The sequence below is a fragment of the Halichoerus grypus genome, chromosome 8 (genome assembly GCF_964656455.1).
Source record: "Halichoerus grypus chromosome 8, mHalGry1.hap1.1, whole genome shotgun sequence".
NCBI classification, from domain to species: domain Eukaryota; kingdom Metazoa; phylum Chordata; class Mammalia; order Carnivora; family Phocidae; genus Halichoerus; species Halichoerus grypus.
This window is the reverse complement of record NC_135719.1, coordinates 26442049-26465894: the sequence shown is the minus strand read 5'-3', so window position 1 is coordinate 26465894 and position 23846 is coordinate 26442049. Positions and strand designations below refer to the sequence as shown.

Genomic DNA, 23846 nt, shown 5'->3' with positions numbered 1-23846 from the left:
AAAAAACAACAACAAAACCCCCCAAAAACCAATTCCCTATGGATTTACTAAAATAAACTCAGGATTAATGAGCGAAGTTTGTTGGGGAGGCCTATTTGTCACACTCAGGAAGCTACAATCTAGTTTTACTTTCCGCTGTTCATTGCTCTTACATTGCCATTCATTTGCTGAAGGCAAAATACATTACTTTTCAATAAACAAAAGTGGGCCCAGCGTGTCCTGCTCCCCCACCTTCCTCCAGACGTTGACAACCTGGGCTGATAACTGACTTCTTGTATTGGGGGTGTGTGTGTGTGTTCGTTCTTCTCCTTCCTTCCCCTCCCCCCGCCCTTTATTTTTAGCTCACCGACAGAAATTTACTTTCACTCCATTCTGGAGGCTACAAGTCCAAGATCAACGTGTTGGCAGGTTGGGTTTCTTTGGAGGTGTCTCTCCTTGGCTTACAGATGGCTGCTTCTCGCTGTGTCCTCATGTGGTCATCACTTGGTCTGTGTGTTGTCTGGGTCTGAATTTCCTCTTATAAGGATACCAGTCATCTTGGATTCGGGCCCACCCAGCTGGCCTCATTTTCCCGTAAATACCTCTTGAAAGACCTTATCTCCAAATCCAGTCACACTGACCTTGCCATGCCTTTTAACATGGAGCTTCCTCACAAAGTTCAGAGGGAATGCTGTGTCTCAGGCTGCTTTACAGGGTCAACGGCAGGTCCATGGGCCTGTAATTTGGAAGGTTGCACTATAAATTAGTAGCGGGGGGAGAGGAGGAAGGACAGGTCACTCTGAAAAAAGGGCTGCTGGTTATTGACACTGGACCAAGAGACTTGTAAAATCATCCTGAATTTCAGCAAGTTCTCCAGGGCATGTAAAATATTATTGGGTCCAGGCAGTTTTATAGACACACCTAAGTGGGGTTCGCTCCTGGATGCAGCTTCTGTGCAAACCAGAGCTGCCTGCTGGGGGATTGAGCCCCCAGAGGACTCTGAGCTGTTCCCCCAGACACAAACTCGTCTGCTCCTGATAAGCACCATCTTCCTTCTCCTCCGTGCTTGTCTCACAGACTGGTCCTCATAATGGACAGTCGGGCACGTGTTTGTCCTGCCACCGTGAGCGTGCCAACCACCCGGAGCTCATTTGCCAAACCAATGCTTGGCCCCAATTTTTTTTTCTGTACCTGGGTCTTTCTTTTTTCATCAGAGAAATGATGATTGTTTTTCTTCGATTCGGCATTTCCAGAGAACCATTCACGTTTAAAGCTAATATTGGAACAGCAGGTTTCCACTGAAAATATTTACCTTTTATTTGTTGGCAACTTGTCAGTGTTGGGGGAAAATAGATGCTTCATTAAAATCTAAATATGTTATACTTTCTTCCTCACACATAAGTCGCTCTTCTTCCGAGATGAAAAGCATCATGAGAGGTGTTGAGAAATTATTCTGGTTGTCTGTTTTTACATATTTTTGATGTCTTCTAGCATCTCTTTCTTCTTGTTCAAAAGTAGGCCCTGAGCACTGACCAATGCATAGTATTGTTGAATCCCTATATTGGACACCTGAAGCAAATATAATACTATACGCTCATTATACTGAAAAAAAATTTTTTTTAAAGTAGGCATTCCCACACCTATAACTTGCATGGAGAAGTCTAGAATATCAGGTTACATTTCAGCACTAGAACATCAGAATTGATTTTGGTTGCCTGTGTGGCTGGCAGGGCCTTCTGCCCTGGCCAGCCCATTGTGGAATATAAGGGTACATAGAACAAAGCTACCATTTCTCCAACAGCACCAGGTACTATGGCCTCAACATATATTTAATCCTCTCAACTACTCTGCCAGGTAAATATTGTGGAAGACGAGGCCTCAGAGAATTTGAGATCCTGGCCCAAGGTTAGACAGAGCTGAGATCCCACCCCAGGGCTCTGTGACCCCTGTTCCATTTCCCCCTGCTGTGAGTTGCTCTTCATCTTGCCAGAGGCCACACCTTTTGCCACACCACATGGCCAACGTCCTGTACTGGTTATGGCCCCTCTCTTTGGGCTGATGGCTGAGCGAGCACCTGGGCCCAGTGTCTCTGACATAGAGGGAAGCCCTGGGCTCACAGACCAGTGACTGGAGAGAGATAACATTTCAGATCACCCTGATTCTCCTTGTCCAGCCAGAAATCAGAAAAGAGGAGGTGTGCTGAGCTGATGGGACAGCCCCACCGTTGAAAGGGAGAAAGGCCCCCACAAGAGATGCCAATAAACTCCGACAAGTTTGACCCCCATTATAACTCCTTTGATCTTCAAAGGGAAGTTGTTGTTACTCTATTTAAATTAAGGATCTCTGTCTATCAAAAGGCACCATCAACAAAGTGAGAAGACAAGGCATCAACTGGGAGAAGATATTTATAATGTGTATAACCAACAGAGGATTAATTCCCGGTACTAGCAAAACTTAGCCATATATAGTTTAAGCAAGCATGCAATTGTATTAACCCACTAGTTTTTTTTTTTTTTAAATGTTTCATTTATTTATTCATGAAAGTCAGAGAGAGAGAGAGAGGCAGAGGCAGAGGGAGAAGCAGGCTCCCCGCCTAGCAGGGAGCCCGATGCGGGACTCGATCCCAGGAACCTGGGATCATGACCTGAGCCGAAGGCAGACGCTTAACCATCTGAGCCACCCAGGCGCCCCTAACCCACTAGTTTTTAAAAGGCAATGAAAGGAATCATCCAAAATTCTGAGCAGTTTCCTCTTTGAGGGGCAGGGCATGGGTAGAGACCCCAGTGGGTCATGTTTATATTTGCATTGAATGGATGGAGGGTTCATGGGTGTCAATTATTTTTTTAGGCTTTATCACTAACATGTATGTAACATATGATCCTTCATACATATTAAAGAGTATATGTTTTTAAAATAAAGGTAAAAAGGGATTAGTTACTGTTAACAACCCCTGGAAATTGTTGTCTTTATTCCTGTGTTTACAGATGGGGAAACTGAGGCTCAGTGGGTTCCCACTAGCCACTAACATGCACATTGGGTCCTTACTGCCAGGCACTTTACCTGAATCATCTTTTTTGGTTTTTCTGGCACCTCTGTAGATAAAATAACTTTCCTCATTGCGACCTACAGGAAATGGAGGCCTGGTTGACATGAGGTAAACTCCCAGAGCCACTGGTTGGTGGTCACGGCAGGGCTGTCACCTGTGGCATGCCCCATCACCCTCCTGCCGGCTTCAAGGCACAGTGTGGGTGAGAGTTTTGTTCCACGGGCCTCTCCTTGGGAGTAGTGATGAGGGGTCCACATCCAATTGCCATGTGGCGCCATCTTAGTGCCTAAACAGGGGCCATCCTAAGCCAGGCAGTTGAGGTCTTATCTGTGTCAGCTTGGGCCACCATCACAAAATTCCACGGACTGGGAGCTTAAGCAACAGACAGTTATTTCTCACAGTTCTGGAGGCTGAAAGTCCAAGATCAAGGTACCGGCCCATTCTGTTCCCCTGTGAGGGCCCACTTTGTGGCTCACAAATGGCTACCTTCTCTGTGTCCTCACATGGTGGAGACAGAGATGCAAGCTCTCTGCCGACTCTTCTTATAATAGGCACTAAGCCCATCATGGGGGCCCCACCCTCATGACTTCATCTAAACCTAATTACCTCCTAAAATTCCTACCTTCATCACACTGGGGGTTGGTGCTTCAACATGTGAATTTGGCGGTTGGGGGGACACAAACATTTAGTCCATCACAGGTAGTAAAGAGAGGAAGGGAAATAGATGGGGATCCGGAAGGTAGAACAGAGTGTTGAAGGTAAAATTTATTTCTACTTCTCATTTTTAAGGCCTTGCGGCCATAAAGAAATAGTTCTTCTAACGACTCCAGCACCCTCTCTCACCGCCTGTGCCTGTTTGGCTGACACTCCCGAGGGGCTCTCGGCACTGTCATTGAACTCCTGATGTCTCCCAGACCTCAGTCTTACTGTTGTTTGGCTATAAATTTCTCTGACACGGATTTTGAGTACAGTTTCCAGACTTTTGGAGCAGGAGTTTCCAGTTTGCTTGTAGTGCCCCACCCAAGTGGAGGGCCAACCTGGCGCACCTTCGAGCAGCTCCCCCTCCTCCTACAACCACGACTGTCCTACTCAGCCTCCCAGGGACCCTGCCCAGGGCCTCTGACCTTTTCTCTCTCAGCTCACAACAGGGCAGATGTTAAGGAGAACACTTCAGGGCAACCTGAACTCTCAAATCCGGGCAGCATGAATTGATAGGGTAGAAGAGTTTACTGCATTTCAATCATCTTCACGTGCTCTGTCAGTAGGAAGTCGCTCACCCTGACAAATCGTAAAGTGCTTTTAGTTGTTTGTCTACAACCCATGTGTTACTGGGTGAGAGATTGGGTATCATTTGAAATTTATGTGTTCGGGATCTCTGCCTCTCAAACCACCCATCAAAAGTGACAGCAGAGCATCTCCACAATTACAGTGTAATTTACATAAAACATCTGTCCCTGAGCACCTGGGGAGGGTGTCCCCTCAAAGAGTCTCCTTCCCATGGTTCTTCCTGCCTGAGCCCCGTACCGTCTCTTTTCATCCTGGGGATAAGTCACTGTTCTGTCTTTTAAAATCATTCGTTTTCAGAGTTTCTATTCTTGGCATACCCGCCGTATGTGGACGCAGATTCTGGGATGTGGCATGAATAGATCCAGCCCAGGCTGGGAGAGCTGGGGGCCTCTCTGCTCGGTGAGGGGAACCTCAGGGAGAGTGCTGCCTGGGCTGGGGTGCACGGGAGGGGAAGCTGCAACCATTTACAATCGTGTCTTAGAAGAGTCTTTAATGGTACAGGGAAATGTTCTGTATGAAGTTCTGTAGTAAAAAAAAAAGAACTTGGAGAGAAAGTGCATGCTGGGGCCAAAGAAAAGTACTGGAAGAAAATAACCAAAATATTATCACTAGTTATTTCTCTATTTTCCAAACTTTCTGCAAAGAGCATATGTGATGCTTCTAATCAGAAAAAGTCCTCTTTTCTGTTATGTTTTAAATAGCTCAAGATTTAAAATTCATTGGCACGGCCACCGCACACATGGGGCTGGGCCTGGTGGAGGAGGAGCTCCTGGGGGCCTCGGAACGGGGTGGCTGTGGGGACTGAGCAGTCACCTAGAGCGCTGGTCTGGGGTCGGCTGGTCCAGGTTTACTGAGTCTCCAAGAGGTCCAATTTTACGTATCTGCTAGTGTCCAGGCAAGATGTGCTGGTGGCTGTCATTACCCCTGCTTCCCAGTTAGTGCCAGCATCGCTGAGACCCCCTTTCTGGGTGAGGCCTGGGGACACCATACCTGCTAGATGTGGAGTGTGATCAGTAATGGAGACAAAGCTTGGGCCTGGGGTGTGCGGGGACCCCCGGCCAAGAACATAGGCAATGGGAGAGGCTTGTGGCTCCCTCCCTCTCCTTCTGGGGTGCTCTTGAGGAAGGGGTAGTCCCCACCACCTAAAGACCCCTCTGGGACACACAAAACCTGAACACACACTGAGATATAAGAAGCCTGCTCCTTGAGAGACTACGGTGTGACCCTCTGTCGTCCAGGTTAAAAACTCCTGGTTACAAATCGGAGATGGGAGTGATTTTTTTTTTTTTTTTAAAGAGAAATAAGAGAGAGAAATAAACTGTTGACAGCAGGGAAAGTGGAGCTCTATTATAGAAATAATCATCGTAATCATTCTATTATGTTCCACTTTTCAATACCAGAGTGACTGCGTGCTACCAAGGAAACAGTTTACAACAGTTTACATCCTATCTTTTCCAAACGGTTCCATTTCCTTTGTTGCTGTCCCATGCTGGGGACACCACAGCGTGGCCCCAGATGTCATTTGAATTCCTTCACATCAGCACAGGATGGGGAAAGAGGTTTTCCAGAATGAGGCTGGAACATTCCTGAGCTGGGGGGCGGGGGTGGGGGGGTGGAGGGCTCTCCGGCTGCGCCCCAGGGTCACAGTCTGTGCGGCCCCGAAAAGTGCCGAGCGGGCGTGCACGGGGCCTCGTTGTGTGCTTTCAGGCATCCGCATGCTGGACGGCGATGTGACAGATGTGGTTGAAGCCAAGTCACTGGGCATCAGACCCAACTACATCGACATTTACAGCGCCAGCTGGGGACCAGATGATGACGGGAAGACCGTGGACGGGCCTGGCCGACTGGCTAAGCAGGCCTTCGAGTATGGCATTAAAAAGGTGTGAGTCTTCCAGGGCTACGGTGCATCTCGCCAGGGTGGGGAGGGAATAGTAAAAATAAATAAATAAATAAATAAAATTAGCAATTAAAAATTAGGGTGACACAAGCCAGAGCCCCCAAAATGGGGCCAGGAAGGCCCTGCCGTGCCACGACCAGTGTGAGGGAGAAGGCATTTCAAGGCTCAGGGGAGTGGCTCTCTACCAACCAGAGCAGAAGGATTTCACCTTGTCATAGAGAGGCTATTCTAGCAGGTGCCCGCTGGTCACCCACCAGGCCCAGGACTCTGTGCCTAGAAGCCTGACAGCTCCCAGCTGAGAGGTGTGGGCAGGTGGGCCCTAGGGGTCTTAGTCTGACTACCTGGCTTGTTACTTGTGTAGGTGGAAGGGGGTGTCCTGGGCCTCGGTCCCCCTGCCCACAGAAACACCCAGCCATGGGGTTTCCCATGTCCATCACGGAGTGTGCACTCATCCAGCAGCAGCCCCCCCACCACCAAACAGGAAGTCTTGGCCTTGTTGCCCTCCCCAGCACACAGCCTAACATGTTTAGGATTTCTTGGGTAGAGCCTCACGAGGGACTAAACAGAGCAAACATCCAAGCACAGGTTCTCCGCTGACCGGCTGAGGGGAAGCAGAGGAGACTGGCAGGCTTGTTCTCCACCGGCCAGGAAGCCCACCCACAGTCACTCTGGGATCATTAGTCCTGGATCCTTGGGAGTCAAACATGCAGGGGAGGGGGGCGGCGGAGAGGGACCTGGAGATGACCCAGTTCTTATAAGCCAGCTGGTGAGGCAGATTTCTGGGCGAGGACAGCTTCTTGGAGGAGACAGATGGAGCTGCGGTCAGTGTCCGGGTGGCCCTGGGTGGCCCAAGGCCCAGCCCAGAGTACAAGGTATGGCCTGGTGATGCTGGTGGGGGTTGGGCAGGAAGTCCAAGCATCCCTGGGCCAGCATTTGTACTTCTGACTTCTCCTATGGGAGGCAGGACAGTAGGGCTGCAAAGGCGGGGGTGGTTCTGGTCCCTTTTATTATTTATGCTTTAGAACGTTTTTTAAAAGTCCTTATTTTATTATAACCTATGTGCCATGATTAAAATGTGATTAATAAGTAGTTAATGAACAAATAAAATATTATCAGAGGATCCTATTAAAAGCAGCCTTTCTTTGTCTCCCCCCCATCCCCCCCCAGTCCTGCCCCATAGAGGACCAATTTTTTTTTTTTTTTTTTAACTCTGTTCCCTTTTTTCTTTCTTCTAAATAATAGGATTTGACTGCTTTTTTGGATAAATTGAGTTTGGTCATTTTCTATGACTTTTTTATGGGGTTTGAGTATTTATCTCTTAGCATGTCCCCAACCTTGGCATTTGACCTCATGGTCATGCTTGGGACACCACCCAACTGCCTTTGTCCCCCGTGACTTGAAGAAAATGCAGAGGCTGCTTCTGTCAGGTTGCTGAGCCCCTGAGCTGTGCTAGGTGCTGGTCCAGGGATGCTGGAAGGTTCAGGTGTGACCAAGGCAGCTGCTGCCTCCAAGGGGCTGCGAAGTAAAACTATCTTATCTTCCCAGTGCTCGGCTCCTACCACCCACTAGATCACATGGATCTCACTCTTGATGACAAGCGGGACATCCTAAAAGTTAAGCTTTAATTTAAGTTGTCAATTAGAGATCGCATCTTCTGTGTGGAAGATACTGCTTGGAACGGTGTTAATCCTTAACGTGTCCTTCTCTGAGATGATTTCGAAAGATCTGAGGTCTCAGGACAGGGCCCCCCCATTTCCTGGAGAGGTCAATGATTGTTTTCAAATGATTGTTGGGTATCGCAACTTCACTTAGCTTTGCATCGACTGAACCTGTGTGGGGCTTTGGAAAGTCGGGAGCTGCAGAGAGGGGCTCTTTGCATTCCGGAGTCTGAGCAGGACTGGCTTTACTAGGGCTGTCAGGGGAGTGAAGAAGGTGCAGAGGGGACCGTGTGGCTCCCCGTCATTCTTGTCACAGTTTCTTGAAATACTGAGGTCATTCCATTTTTTCCCCAGTCATTCTGAAGTAAAATCTGTCATATAGGGATCCTTAAATCGTAGCTGTGTGAAGTTGTCACTGAAAATCCTTCTCGAAATTTGATGGTCTCAAACCAGACCACATTTCCCCCCCATCTGTTTTTCCTCCTCGATGCCCCATTTGTCAGCTACAGTCTTTTTCTGTCAAGTCTGACTTCATCTCTGGTAGATGATGTGGTTTTGTGGTAGGAGACTTCGGAGGCCATCATCTGGCCCAGAGATGTGCCTGATGTCGGTCCTTAGGAAGCCTTACCCCTCGCGTGGCTTGTCATCCCAAAGGGGAGAGGCAACATCACTGAGGCTGGAAACACTGGCCTTGTCCAGATGCCAGGCATTTGCAAGCCCTCAGGCACGGTGCTTTGGAGTTCACAGATGAACCCTTCACCTCCCAGGCGAGGCGCTGAAATACGTTTGGATCGGGTTGAGGTTGTGACTCTCCTGAACAGAAACACCAGTTCACGGCTAGGGTAGAACTGTCCCCTAGAGCTTCTGTCCCATGGCTTCCAAGACATGGGAAGTGAAAATATAATCCTCAGAGACAGCTAAAACATCTCGTCACACCTCAGATCTGGGTGTTTCCTCCACCTCATTCTTTGCAGGAGGGAGAGAGGTGTTTGATGCCTTGACAAACCTGGGAGAATGGATTAGTCTAGGAGTAACTACGCAGCGTAAGGTGGGAGATGGGGGCCTTTGGCATTTTAGGCCCTTGTTCCTCAAAGTGGGGTCCAGAAGCAGCCATGCGGGCATCACCTGGGAGCTCATTAGAAATGCAGAATCTCGGGGCACCCCCAGACCTACCGAGTCTGAGTCTGCCATGTAGCAAGACCCCCATGGGGTGACCTGTGTGCACGCTCACGTATGAGGAGTGCTCTCTGGGGACATTCTCTGTGCTGCTGGAACAATAAGGTTCTAGGCTCCACTTTGCAAAATGACAGCCTTTCATAAATAATTTAGAGTGGGGTGGGGAGCGTCTTAGAGATGATTCTCATGCACTAAAGATAGGCTCCGTTGGGTTAAATACCTTTCCATTTTGATTTTAGTTTCTTTGAACTAGCCTCCAGTTAATCTCTCCCTGTAGGTAATTATATGCACAGACACACCCATTTCCACAGTACTTGGTGCCTTTTTTCCAGAAGGTTGACCTTTTGGCTAAATGTGAGTAACCTTTCTGTGGAGCTCTTGGCCATGCGGACAGGTCCGCCTGGGAGACGTGGAAAGCAGTGTGAGTAAGGCAGCTTTGAGCAGCGGGACTGGGTGAGCACGAGGGACCTCCCGGGGGCTCCATTGAGAGCCTCAGGTTAGAAACTGGAGAAAAGGTCAGAGTCATGACAAATGGGCACAAAAGGGCAAGGAACTGTTGTCCACTTGGGCTACAGAGTGGAGAGTCATGGGGCTTTCCGAGCAGGTGGGTCCGCTCAGCCCGGGGTGGACTTGAACTTTGGGTGAGTGTAACGCATCCAGTCAACAGCAAGGCTTCCATTGGACTCTATGGGGATCACAGAATTTTGTTGCAAGTTTTCTTTAAATTGGCCAGTTGTTGAGCATAAGTATCAATTTCTTCCCACGTGTTTGGAAAGGAGGGTCCTTGACAAGGACACCAAAGTAACCAGTCCTGTGGGTCTGGTTTCATGGAGATGGGTGTTGGCGCCGTTCTCTTGGGCTGGCTGTGCATCACCAGCGGGTCCAGCCACTCGGACAGAATGGGTCAGGTCCGTCTTGGGTTAGTTAATCTTTAACTAGTGTTTGGGACTGGGGCGAGCACTTGGTTGGGTCAAAAATCCTTGATTCTGTGGGTGTGGGATGAAACAGAGCTGCAGGAACCGACCCTGACGGCCACTGTCTTTCAAAGACTTGCTTTCACATGTATGTTCTGAAAAATAAAGACCTACATACAGGTGAAGCTGCTGGCTTTGACTGGCGTTGACCACCCGACTGCTTTATTTTTTTTTTAATATTTTATTTATTTATTTGAATGAGAGAGAGAGAGCATGAGCAGGGGGAGGGGCAGAGGGAGAAACAGACTCCCCGCTGAGCAGGGAGCCCGATGTGGGGCTCGATCCCAGGACCCCGGGATCATGACCTGAGCTGAAGGCAGATGCTTAACCAGCTGAGGCACCTTGGTGCCCTACCTGACCACTTTAATGTGTACCCGTGGCAGAGACCCTGGGCAACTCATAGGATGGCCCCAAGCGGCTATGGATTCTGGACCATGACCCATTTTATCTGTTGAGTCTTCACCCAGAATTCATGGTCCCACCCCCTCTTTTCAAAACCTTGCTCTCCAGGACATGTGCTTCTTCCACTGGGTTTTCAGGAAAATTCGCCCTCTGCCCCCACAGGACCAGCTCTTTCATTCCCCACAGCTTTCGAGCTCGAAAAATTAATAAGTTCAGCCATCAACTTTCATCTCAGTAATACTTGTGGCACCGCTTGTCTTTGCAATGCTAGGTCATCAGGGTGGAAATTACAGGCATGGCTCTGGAGTAGAACAGCTCATACGAGGGCCCTTGATTTTCCCCTGAAGAGCAGAGAGGGCTTTCTGGGCCATCGCCCCAGTGCAATCCTGTGATTCTGCCGTTGTAAGGCTCTCGCCACAGGCAAAAGTGCTCTATTAAAATGAAAGGAGAGCCCACAGAACCATGTGGCATCCCTATGGTCTGAACACATCCTTCTCAGACCCTCGGAAGGGACATTCCAAAGGAAGGACTCCAGGCCGGCGCGAGACCCAGCCCACGAGGTTCTGGCTGCCGGGGCTGACGCCTTGTTCTCCTTCTTCCCCTCTAGGGCCGGCAGGGCCTGGGTTCCATTTTCGTCTGGGCCTCTGGGAATGGCGGGAGAGAGGGGGACCACTGCTCCTGTGATGGCTACACTAACAGCATCTACACCATCTCCGTGAGCAGCACCACCGAGAACGGTTACAAGCCGTGGTACCTGGAGGAGTGTGCGTCCACCCTGGCCACCACGTACAGCAGCGGCGCGTTTTATGATCGGAAAATCGTGAGTTCTCTCGGCCAGGTGGAGAGCCTAGGACGCACGCCTTCGGCCCTTTGGGGGCAAGTTTCTTTCCCTCTTCGCAAAAAGAGGAGCCAGGTTGAGGCCAGTCTGTCCCGGGTCCCAGAGTACTGACTTTACCCATCGGTGAACTGCTCGTGCCTTGAGGGAAACCCCAGTCCCTTGGCAACCACCCTCAGAGCCTGCCTTTCTAATTTTTGCACAAAATACCAATTAAAACCCTCTCTTGGCTTTAGGGATCTAAAAATAGCATTTAAGAATGGGGTACCTTCTCAGCACCATGCCTCCTTTTAGCTCTCTAAATTTCTGTGGTCACATTGCTGGGGATCCAACTGACCGGTTCAGTTTCAACGTGCCAAATAGAGTAAGAGAAAATCTTAGTTTTATACTGAAACCTTTTAGAGATCCAAGTGTTCTTCCAGGCGGTTCTTTCCCCCCAACAAAACGACTTTCCCTGGCCACTTCGAATTGAGCAGTGGTTTCTGTCTGTTCCATTCACTTCAGTGAACACCAGCGTGATTTATCCTTTTAAAAAGGGACTGTTTTCTTTCAGCATATGGGTGGAATTGGTGCTTTCTTCCTTCCCCACAGGCTTTCCTACTTTAAGAAAAGTAAAGAGGGGGAGGATTTTGAGCCGAAATTAATGCAGAATTCAAATGCACAGTCATTAAGTTGGTTTTCAGACGTTTAAAAAAATGAGACCGTGGAGCTGGCCAGACATGGTTTAATTTTAAAGCATGCTCACTAGCATCTTTTTATTTCTCCTGCTGCTGAGCCACATCTCTAGAAATTATTTGTAAATTTATTTTTTACATTCTTCGGCGGGAGCATGCAGCCTCCCTGCTCCCCGCTTTTCCCCGCACCTGCTGAAAGGTCAGCCACACGGCTGCTGGGCCACCAGCCTGGCAATGGCCCGGGCTAGTAAACAGAGGTCTTAATTTGTTTTCCTTTTCTAACGAAGCACGCGCCCCTGGGACAGGCGGCCGAGATTCTGAATGGCATCCTGTTCATTTAGGAATCTAGCTCATTTGAACACAAGCTTGCTGGAGTCTTGTTAAACAGGCCTGCTGGCTGGAGGCGTTCAAGGCCGAGGTCTTGTCATTGAATGCTTTGTACCAGAGGCTTCCTGCTGGGACTCCTGTGTCTCCCATCCCTGGGAGCAGGACTTGCTGCTTTATTTGCTTAGTTAATCACACTGCGTGTGCACACACCTTAGCTACAAAATGCCTTAATTCTTTTTTTTCTTTCTTTCTTTCTTTCTTTTTCTTTCTTTCCTTCCTTCCTTCCCTTCCTTCCCATCCTTCCCTTGCTTCCCTTCCTTCTTTCTTTCTTTCTTTCTTTCTTTTCTCTTTCTTTCTTTCTTCTCTTCTCTTCTCTTCTCTTCTCTTCTCTTCTCTTCTCTTCTCTTCTCTTCTCTTCTCTTCTCTCCTCTCCTCTCCTCTTCTCTTCTCTTCTCCGAGCAATAACATACGGGTCAGAAGGGTGCAGTTAAGAGGAGGGTAAAAGAGAAAATCACTTAGTGTACTTCCTGGGCTAGGCTTCTCCTCTGAGAGTATGGATGGCATTTTTGCTGGGGTTTTTGTTTTTGTTGTTGTGGTGGTGGTTGTTTTCAGTTCAACTAGAGCCAAGCTTTTGCTCTGAGTCCTCCAGGAGAACCTGCAAGGGGATGGACTTCTCTAGATGGTTGGCAGCTTGTAGGCTGTGCGGTTCAGGCAGGTGTCAGCTGGAAATCAAGGCTCTGTCCCATCCCGTACTCTCTGTTCCTCTCTATCCAGCGAATGCCGAGCCGTGTTCGCCTGGAAGGAGGGATTGCTTGGTGCTGACACATGACTTTTAATAAAAGGAGTAACGCCCGGCAGAGCATCGCTCACCCATTCATTCCTTGGCTTTCTTTCATTCGCTGACCTGGAGCAGAGTTCCACGCATGACGTTTGGTCTCAGGAAGCAGGGGCTGCCCACCTTGGTTGAGCCATCCCCTCCCTGCAGGGGAGGGGGGCCCTCTGCTCACTCCCCAGTTCTCAGAGGCTGGAGAGCCAGCCATGGGCCTCCCCTGCTCTTGGGAGCATGGCCGCCTGCCCAGACACCCTCAGTGTCCCTCACTGGCCACCATTTACTGAATGTAAGTATGTTTCAGGCACCAGCTGTGACTTTCACCAGAAAGAAGCCTGTGAGGGACGCATCATTAGGCCCATTTGCAGATGAGGATCCTGGGGTCAGAGGTTGCATCCTTGTCTAGACTTCCCTGCCCTCAGCTGCCCTTCCTAACAGCAGGATACCTCCGGGGGGGTAGGGGAGGAGGAGGCTGGTCTCTGCCAGGAACCTGCGTGTGCATGAGACAGGCTGGATCCTGTCTCCTGGGTGATTGTCAGCCGGAATGTGATGAAGGAAGATGCTCCGTTGGGGAGAGGATCTGGATTGTTATGACTGGGGAAATTCATCCTCTAGGGTTATGCAGATCAGCTCCTAGAGCCTTGCTGTTGGTGTGGCTGTCAGTTTCCTATTGCTCTCATAACAAATTATCCCTAACTCAGCAGCCTAAAACAGCACAGAATTATTTTTTTTTTATTTTTTTTATTGTTATGTTAATCCCCATACATTACATCATTAGTTTTAGATATAGTGTTCCATGATTCATTGTTTGTGCATAACACCCAGTGCTCCATGCAGAACGTGCCCTCCTCAATACCCATCACCAGGCTAACCCATCCTCCCAACCCCCTCCCCTCTAGAACCCTCAGTTTGTTTTTCAGAGTCCATCATCTCTCATGGTTCTTCTCCCCCTCCGATTTCCCCCCTTCATTCTTCCCCTCCTGCTACATTCTTCTTCTTCTTTTTTTCTTTCTTAACATATATTGCATTATTTGTTTCAGAGGTACAGATCTGAGATTCAACAGTCTTGCACAATTCACAGCGCTTACCAGAACACATACCCTCCCCAGTGTCCATCACCCAGTCACCCCATCCCTCCCACCCCACCCCCCACTCCAGCAACTCTCAGTTTGTTTCCTGAGATTAAGAATTCCTCATATCAGTGAGGTCATATGATACATGTCTTTCTCTGTTTGACTTATTTCGCTCAGCATAATACTCTCCAGTTCTATCCACGTCGTTGCAAATGGCAAGATCTCATTCCTTTTGATGGCTGCATAATATTCCATTGTATATATGTACCACATCTTCTTTATCCATTCATCTGTTGATGGACATCTTGGCTCTTTCCACAGTTTGGCTATTGTGGACATTGCTGCTATAAACATCGGGGTGCACATAGCCTTTCGGGTCCCTACTTTTGTATCTTTGGAGTAAATACCCAGGAGTGCAATTGCTGGATCATATGGTAGCTCTATTTTCAACTTTTTGAGGAACCTCCATACTGTTTTCCAGAGTGGCTGCACCAGCTTGCATTCCCACCAACAGTGTAGGAGGGTTCCCCTTTCTCCGCATCCCCGCCAACATCTGTCATTTCCTGACTTGTTAATTTTAGCCATTCTGACTGGTGTGAGGTGGTATCTCATTGAGGTTTTGATTTGGATTTCCCTGATGCCGAGCGATATTGAACACTTTTTCATGTGTCTGTTGGCCGTTTGGATGTCTTCTTTGGAAAAATGTCTGTTCATGTCTTCTGCCCATTTCTTGATTGGATTCTTTGTTCTTTTGGTGTTGAGTTTGATGAGTTCTTTATAGATTTTGGATACTAGCCCTTTATCTGATATGTCATTTGCAAATATCTTCTCCCATTCTGTCAGTTGTCTTTTGGTTTTGTTGACTATTTCCTTTACAGCACAGAATTATTATCTCAGAGTTCAGGAGGTCAGCAGGGCAACAGCCTCGACTGCGTCTCTGTTCTGAGCCTCCTGAGGCTGAAATCCGTGTGCCGGCTGGGCTGTGTTCCTTTCTAGAGGCTCTAGTGGAGAATTCATTCTGTGCTCATTCAGGTCATTGGCAGATTTTAGCTCCTTGTGGTTATAGGACTGAGCTCTGGTTTCCTTGTGGGCTGTCTGCGAAGGGCTGTTCTCAGCATCTCCAGGCTGCCCACATTCCTTGGCTTATGTTCTTCTATCTCCCTCGTCAAAGCCAGCAAAGATGTTTTGGGTCCCTCTTCTGCCTCGGCTCTCCGACACACTTTTCTGCCTCTTGCACTTTTCAGGGCCCGGTGAGGACATGGGGCCCACTGGACAACCCAGGATAGTCTGGCTGATTTAAGGTGTGCTGGTTAGCAAACTTAATGCCGTCTGCAGCATGCACGGGTGTAGCTCGAGGGCCAGAATCCCATCTAGCACTGCACGTGTGGCACAGCTGGACCCATGCGTGGTGATTCCACGGTGCTGCTTCTCCACGTCAGTTCAAAGACAAGGGACAAATCAGGCTGTGCGCTAATGAGGTCCAGAATCAATATCCCCACCCGGCCCGGAGTCAGTGCCTCAGAGGAAGGCACGCAGAGCCCCCTCGGTTTGCAGTCAGCTTTGCCTTCCCAAGGAGAACGGCCAGCTTCATTGTCCCACACGGCAGGCCCTGTGAAGGTCACGAACACTCCAGGTTCATCTGCTGCTGCAGATGGAACTGGGTGCTTTAGGACACTGTCAACGATCTGAGGAGGACATCCTGGTAGAGAATGATCTGTGACCTTCTGTGACTGATCTCTGATCTTCTGGGTAAAGGCAGGGGTGGTCTCTGGGCCACCTGGGCACCCCCCGCCCTTGTTTCCAATTGCTCTAATGTCAGGGGTGACTTGGGGGTCGTTAACATGGGCTATGGCAGGTGGGGACTCTGCCATGGAGGGCCACTCTTTGTTTCCTTCTTTTACCTTTGTGTCTCAGCACACACATCTGCAGCCGGGAGGTTGTGCGGTTTCCTGCTGCTTGTCTGCCCGCCGCCTTATCTCCCCATCCCCACCCTGTGATTAGCTCACTCCTGCCGCAGGTCCCTGTTCTATGTTTGAGAGCAAAGCAGATTAGCAGCGAGGAGCAGACACAAACCTTGACTGGCGAGATGCATCTGCCTAGTGCCTCTTCCGTCCCTGGGACCAGGGGCCACACCTGTCCAGGTGCAGCATCTTGAGTAGCCTCTGACCTCTGACATCTTTTTTTAAAGATTTTATTTATTTATTCGACAGAGAGAGAGACAGCGAGAGAGGGAACACAAGCAGGGGGAGTGGGAGAGGGAGAAGCAGGCTTCCCGCGGAGCAGGGAGCCCGATGCGGGGCTCGATCCCAGGACCCTGGGATCATGACCTGAGCCGAAGCCAGACGCTTAACGACTGAGCCACCCAGGCGCCCCCTTTTTTTTTTAAAGATTTTATTTATTTATTTATTTATTTATTTGAGAGAAAGAGAGCGAGAGAGCATCAGAGGGAGGGGAGAAGCAGGCTCCCCGCTGAGCAGAGAGCCCAATTTGGGGCTTGATCCCAGGACCCTGGGATCATGACCTAAGCCGAAGGCAGATGCTTAACCAACTGAGCCACCCAGGCGCCCCTAACCTCTGACATCTTTTGAGAGCCGACTTCGCCTCTTGCCGCCCTGTCCCCCAGGTCACCACAGATCTGCGGCAGCGCTGCACGGATGGCCACACGGGGACCTCGGTTTCAGCCCCCATGGTGGCGGGGATCATTGCCTTGGCTTTAGAAGCAAAGTAAGTTCCCACTTGCCTCCCCTTCTTTTCCTTTGTTTTCTGTATGTTTTTATTACAGTAAAATACACATAAAGGTGACCATTTTAACCAATTTTTTAAAAGATTTATCTATTTGAGAGAGAGAGTGCACATGAGCGGTGGGGGCAGAGGGAAAGGGAGAAGGAGACTCCCTGCTGAGCAGGGAGCCTGGTGCGGGACTCGATCCCAGGACCCTGAGATCACGACCTGAGCCGAAGGCTGATGCTTAACCGACTGAGCTACCCAGGTGCCTCCCCCCCCGCCCCATTTTAAGCATTTTTAAATGTACATTTCATCAAGCACATGCACCTTGAGTAACCATCACCACCGTCCATCTGTGGAACATTTTCATCATCCCAAACTAAAATCCTATACCCAGTAAGCAGCAACTCCCTGTGCTGGTCAGCTAGGGATGTCATAACAAAATACCACAGACTGGGCAGTTTAAACAACAGAAATGAATGATCTGACAGTTCTGGAGGCTGGAAGTCTAAGATCAAGGTGTCAGCTGGGTTGGTGTCCTCTGAGGCCTCTCTCCTTCGTTTGTAGATGGCCACCCTCCCCCTGTGTCCTCATATAGTCTACCCTCTATCTATGTGTGTGTCTAGATCCTTTGACCTTTGATCCTTTTATGAGGACACTGGTCATAGTGGATTAATGATCCCATGTGACCCTAATGACCTCTTTAAAGACCCTATCTCCACATACAGTCACATTCTGAAGGACTGGTGGCGAAGGCTTCAATATATGAATCTGGGAGGACACAATTCAGCCCATAACACTCCCTGTAACCCCTCCTCCAGGTCCTGGCAATCACCAGTCCACCTTTTGTCTCTATGAGTTTGACTGCTCTAAGCACCTCGTGTAAGTGGAATCACATAGGATTTGTTTTTTTGTGACTGGCTCACATAGCACAGTGTCCTCAAGGTTTATCCACGACATAGCATGGGTCAGGATTTCCTTCCTTTTTAAGGCTACCCTTAATGATATGAAGAGACTCCTTCCCTTCTTTTTCCTTTTTAAAGCTCACCGTCTCCTGCCCTTTGTAGGACCACAGAGAGCTGGGGAGCCAGAACCCCAAGCCTCCCTCCCATTCTGCATCACGCTCCAAAATCCCACTTTGGGCCACTACAGGTGCCCTTTATAAACTTCAGTTGATAAACTGATAAGGCAGTGGTGATGTTTTATCTGTCACAAGCCAAATAAAAACTCTGGAGTTGTTAGTGTCCAGATGGGTCAGAAAGAAAAGAGAGAAAACAAATTTAGTTTAGACGTCAAAACGGGCTCAGAACAGCCCCGCCATTTGAAGTAGTCCGTTGTTGTCGTTGACGTTTTTAAATGATTCAAAAAATCCTATTTGGGTTGCTTCGATCCTTATAATTATGGATATTTGCATGTTGGTTTGTCCAAGGCAAAAGAGCATACAACTCAAACGTTACCAGTTTAACAAGGGAATAGCTAAATATTTTTTAATTTTCAGGCCAAAATGTTGGCTTCTGTGTCCTGAGGCTCTTTAAAAAAAAAAAAAAAGAATTCTAAATAATTACTTACTTGTGTGGAAAGTGGCATTCACATACTTAGCAATTCATTGTTTTATAGTTCCTTCCATCCCTTATTGGAAGCATGCAAGGAATTTTGTTAGTCAAAACTAAATAGAAAGCAAGCTTCATTTCATGCTGGCTTGTTCCATTAAACTTGGCCTGTGGACACACGAAAACTCTGGTAGTCATCGTCCTCGCCCTTTTAGCTCCTCCTCATAAATTCACAGGTGGCTAGTCTGAAAACAGCGTTAGCTCAGAGCCTTTAAACCTGCAGGACTGGCCAAGGAAGGGACAGGTTATAACAAGGGCCCCTGCGGGCCTGAGGTGAGGAGATTGGAGACCGGGATAGTGCACGTGTCCAGGGAGCAGGCCTGGTGCTCCTAAGCCTAGCATTGCCTTCAGACTCTGTTCACTTGTACCGTAAAAGGCACCCCGGCAAAGCCAGATCGTCCTGGGTGGAGGAGGTCTCCGGGGGTCAGGGAGGGCCTGTGGATAGCATGTAACAAAAACGAAGAAAGACCCTCGCGGGTACGAACTGTGCGTAGGTTGTCCTGGTTTGTGGCCGTCCTGGGATTTCCCATCAGTCCCATCTTTGCTGAAAAACATTTCCAATGCCATTTCTTAGCTATGTTTCTCATACAACTATATTTCTGATTTTATTACCAGAGTCCAAAATAAAATGGATGTCTTCATAATGAGACAGTTTCTAACATTCTCCTTTTCTTTACCCACTCTGTCCTGAGCTCTGCGGCTCCTGCTTCCTGGCACCTTGTGCTGGAGCCATCCTTGATAGGCCCCGCGGTAACTTGCCGGGTCACACGGGAAACAAGGGGTGCAGCCCCATCTACTCTGGTTGAGTTCTAAAGCCTGTGTCTATACGCAAGAGGGCGAGGCCTTGGGCCATGTGGGGCCTCAGAATCCCCCCTGAACAATGACGTTGGCCATGGGCCCTCAGGAGGGGCAGTAGGGAAGGGGAGGAAAGCCAAGCAAAGGCCTGGAAACTGGACTGATGGACACAGTTGGGGGGAGGTGGCCAGGAAGCCAGTGAGGTTACTGGCACAGAGGCAAGAACATGCTGGAGCAATCAGAGAAGACTGGGCAGGGCTAGCACCTGGAGAGTGAGTCCCAAGGGAGGAATGTGTGTGTGCCCCAAGACTCAAACCACGGTGAGGTCCCAGTGGACAACAGGCAAAGAGGTGGGAACGTGACATGGTGCAGCCACTGTAGGATCTATTCTTTTTTTTTTTTTTTTTTTTTTAAAGATTTTATTTATTTATTTGAGAGAGAGAGAATGAGAGAGAGAGCACATGAGAGGGGGGAGGGTCAGAGGGAGGAGCAGACTCCCTGCAGAGCAGGGAGCCCGATGCGGGACTCGATCCCGGGACTCCAGGATCATGACCTGAGCCGAAGGCAGTCGCTTAACCAACTGAGCCACCCAGGCGCCCTAGGATCTATTCTAACCATAAAAGGAGGAGATACCTCCAGGACCCATCAGTAAGTGAATGGATACACACAGTGTGGTCCATACAAGCCATGACGTATTCTTCAGCCTTACAAAGGAAGGGAATTCTGACACCTGCTACGTACAATGTGGATGGACCTGGCGGACGTCATGCTGAGTGAAACAAGCCAGTCCCAGCAGGACACGTACTGTGTGATTCCATGTATATGAGGTTCCCAGAGTTGTTACATTCAAAGAGACAGAAAGCAGAATGGTGGTGGCCAAAGGGCTGGAGGCAGGGGGAAACAGGCAGTTAGTGTCTAATGGGGACAGAGTTCCACTTGGGGAAGATGAAAAAGTTCTGGAGATGGATGGTTTGTGATGAATATACCACCATGTGCGGGTCCTAATGGCTCTGCCCTGTGCACAGAAAAATGGTTAAGGTGGTAAATTTTCTGTTACGTATACATATATATTTTTAAAGATTTTATTTATTTATTTGAGAGATCAAGTAAGTGAGAGAGAAAATGAGAGAGGACAAGCAGGGGGAGCAGCAAAGAGAGAGGGAGAAGCAGGCTCCCCACCGAGCAAGGAGCCCCACATGAGGCTCGATCCCAGGACCCTGAGATCACAACCTGAACCAAAGGCAGATGCTTAACAGATTGAGCCATCCAGGTGCCCCCTTTATGTATATTTTTAAACACACACAAAGAGTGGGTGCCTGGAAAGACAGTTGTAACCACTGTGGGGGTGGGGCAGGCACTGGGTCAAGAGGAGGGTCAAGACCTGAGACAAGTGCAGGTCCTTCCAGCCTCTGTCTGTGACCTGGTCTTGATGCTGTGAACAGAGGGGGTTATGATAGAGTATCATCAGAAGATGCATCCTGGTTTCAGAGGTGTTTAAAAAAAGGGGGGGGGGCGGGACAATGTATCTTAGACTCACAAAACTCTGATCTATGCATTTTTATTAGTGGGCATGTGTTCTTTCAATGAAACGTTTCTACTTTGCACCAAAACAAATGTATTAGAAATTTAGAGTTACTAAAATCTTGAATTACAATAGGTAGCAGGTGGGTCCACACCAGGGGCAGGGAGTGGGGGGTGTGGGGTCTGGGCAGATGAAGGCTCAAGCATGCTTTCGTGCACCATAACATTTGCTCATCCTGATGAAGAATAACCCCCAGGACTTAGAAACATCAGGATGTCCCTCTCCCCCTGCCACAATTTCTTCGGTAGCCCTTGGACACACTCAGGTACCTTGGCAGCAGGGCTGGGTTTTTAACGCTATGGATTTTAGGTCACCCGCTGCACTGTTTTATCTTAGGATTTAATCCCTGGAAACCATTGTTTACAAAGAGGTTATGAAATAAACCCTTGCTGAGGAATGGAGCCTGCAAGGCTCACTCAAGTCCCGACTCAGGGCTGGCTCCTGACACACCACCACCGATGGGCCTGGGCAGCCGTCATTTTGACCCGTGAGGGCTTGGGCTTCACTGGTCTGTCATTGTGTCGTTGCAGTAACCAGTTAACCTGGAGGGACGTCCAGCATCTGCTGGTAAAGACATCCAGGCCGGCACATCTGAAAGCCAATGATTGGAAAGTCAACGGTGCCGGTCATAAAGGTGCGGTGGCAGCTCCCATTGGGCTGGGCGGACACCGGACAGCCTGTCCCAGAGGGCCCACTGGGTGACCTGCTGGAATCTCTATTAAAGGGGTGCCAGGAGCTTCTCCAGAAGAATCTCCAAATCCTCAAAGAATCACAAGAGTGAGAAATACGTAGCTAGAGAATTAAGAAAAGTAACCTCACACTGACATTAAGAAAAAAGCCTAAGATCAGTAGAATTCAGGGTTCCCTAAACATCACGACTTTTGCCATCCAGAGACCACCTGTACCAAGTATTGATGTAATAGTTCTCTTTACATGGACTTGCATTTTTTTTTACATAAAGAAATATATTTTAAAAAGAAACTTTATTATATCTACTTAATCACGGGTTTGAGGTAGATTTTTATTTTTTTTAATGCACATCAAAACAAATCCATGACTGTTAAGATAAATACTGTTTGTTTGTGTGCCACCTAAGGGCATCTTGCATTCTTAGTCCTGAGTAGCTCTATGATTTTGAAACGGGCCCTCAGTTTCCTTATCTGTACAATGAGGACACTGAGATAGTTATGTTTTAAGTTATTTTCTAACCATAAAATTTCTCTCTGTGTTATAGAAGTAACTCAAGGCTTCTTTCCCCAACCCAGCCTGACAGACCTAGGTTCCATGAAATCAACCCACAGTCAGGGCTTGTAACCCAGGTATTTGGGGCCTCTCGAGCAGATAATTATAGGACTGTGCCACGGGCTTTGTTTGCCTGCTTTCTTACCAGAGATACTTGAAAAAGATTTACATTTGGCCCGGGTATGTTAGGGAGGGACTTCTTATTCCCTTCTGAAGCTCAAGCCCAACTATTTCGACACCGAGCCTGATACTACTCTCTGTAAAATATAGGACAAGTGTTGTCACTGTAAGTTCCAAGGGACACTCCTTTTAATAAGAAAGCCATTGATCAGGCCTAATGCATCCTTGTCTTGCAAGAATGTTGGTGGTAGTCATGTGCTATAACAAGAGCTAACCTACATTTCAGGGTTGGCCTAATTAAATAGGAAAATAGATTGTATCTCGTTCTTGACCCTGCCTCTTAAATTAAACTTTGAAACTCTCCTGCCGTGGCCAATAAACACTGGATCCGGCCAACTCACAAGCACTCACGGTCTGAGTTCTGAGCCATACCACTTTCCCAGAATGCCCTGGGAATTGAGCAGGCAAAGAAAATGGTAAAAAAAAAAAAAAAGATGAGCCCGGCCTTGCTTTCTGGTTTATTATACATCATGGCCGCATGAACCAAAGGGTTTCAGGTTTTTGTTTCTCTAGTCCGGTCTATGATTCGAGGAGCTTCAAATGCCGACAAGTCCCTTCTGTGGGGGAGGGAACCCATCCCTGTCTCTCAGAAAGAAAGTACTAGGCCCTCTCCATGCTTCTTTTCCGGCCCTGCACCAAAATGAGCTACGTTTTGGGGGCCGCACTCCTGACCTGAAGGAGTACAGGTTGGGGGAGGCTAACGCAGCTGGGATCTTGGAGCAGTCCTCAGAAGGGCTGCAGCCTGGGCTTTCCAGGAGGTAGCCCGCGTTCCTGCCCTGCCATGAGTGGTGCAGGTGGTCTGTCCCAGGACCGTGGCAGCCGTGGGTCTGGTGCCCTGCGTGGGAGCCGAGCGGAGTGCGAGAGCTGGGCCTTGCTCCATTCCTGGGGGGCAGGGGCTTCTGAAGGCTCTGTCTTTCCAGTCAGCCATCTGTATGGATTCGGCCTGGTGGACGCAGAGGCCCTGGTCACGGAGGCGAAGAAGTGGACAGCAGTGCCCGCCCAGCACGTGTGTGTCGCCACCACAGACAAGAGACCCAGGTGAGGCTCAGCTCAGGCACCAGGTGGCTTTTCAGGAATGTCAGTGCGGAGCTGACTGTGCTGTAAGGTACAGTGTAAGGTGTAAGGGTGTTCACACATGCGTTTCTGTGCACATTGGTGGGCACACGTGGTGGGGGGCATTGTGTGCACATGGTAGTATGTGTGTAGACGTGTCTGTGTTTTCTCTTATGGATTCTGGAGCTGGAAAAGAATCACTCCTTAACTCATGACTCTTTTGAGGCCTTTTGCTGTCAATTATAGACCGCCCCATAGTAGGGAGTCACATGCCCCATAGTCCCTCGTACTGGAAATTCTTACCCAGAATATTTAGCGTAGCTGGCCGGATCGGCGATCAGGCCTGCCCAGTGGGGTGAAGTGGGCAGCAGTGATGAGTGTCCTTTCTTTCAGGTGGGAGCCCTAGCTCCAGCCCAGCCCTTCTTGTCCCAAGAGCCCCCAGTGTGATTCCATCAGCCGTGAACAAGAGAGGCGGCATCTGCCCCTTCCCCGATGCAGAAGGC

General features: G+C 48.9%; 1 protein-coding gene across 2 annotated transcripts in view; it reads left to right on the top strand.

Moving 5' to 3' along the window:
• Positions 1–23846, top strand: part of PCSK6 (proprotein convertase subtilisin/kexin type 6) — a 181271-nt gene that overhangs the window by 89822 nt on the left and 67603 nt on the right. For both annotated transcript variants that reach the window (XM_078078969.1, XM_078078968.1), the window contains exons 7-11: positions 6020–6192; positions 11027–11239; positions 16781–16881; positions 21399–21502; positions 23211–23328. In XM_078078969.1, coding sequence (XP_077935095.1) covers positions 6020–6192; positions 11027–11239; positions 16781–16881; positions 21399–21502; positions 23211–23328 — 709 coding nt within the window. The remainder of the gene's footprint in view (positions 1–6019; positions 6193–11026; positions 11240–16780; positions 16882–21398; positions 21503–23210; positions 23329–23846) is intronic.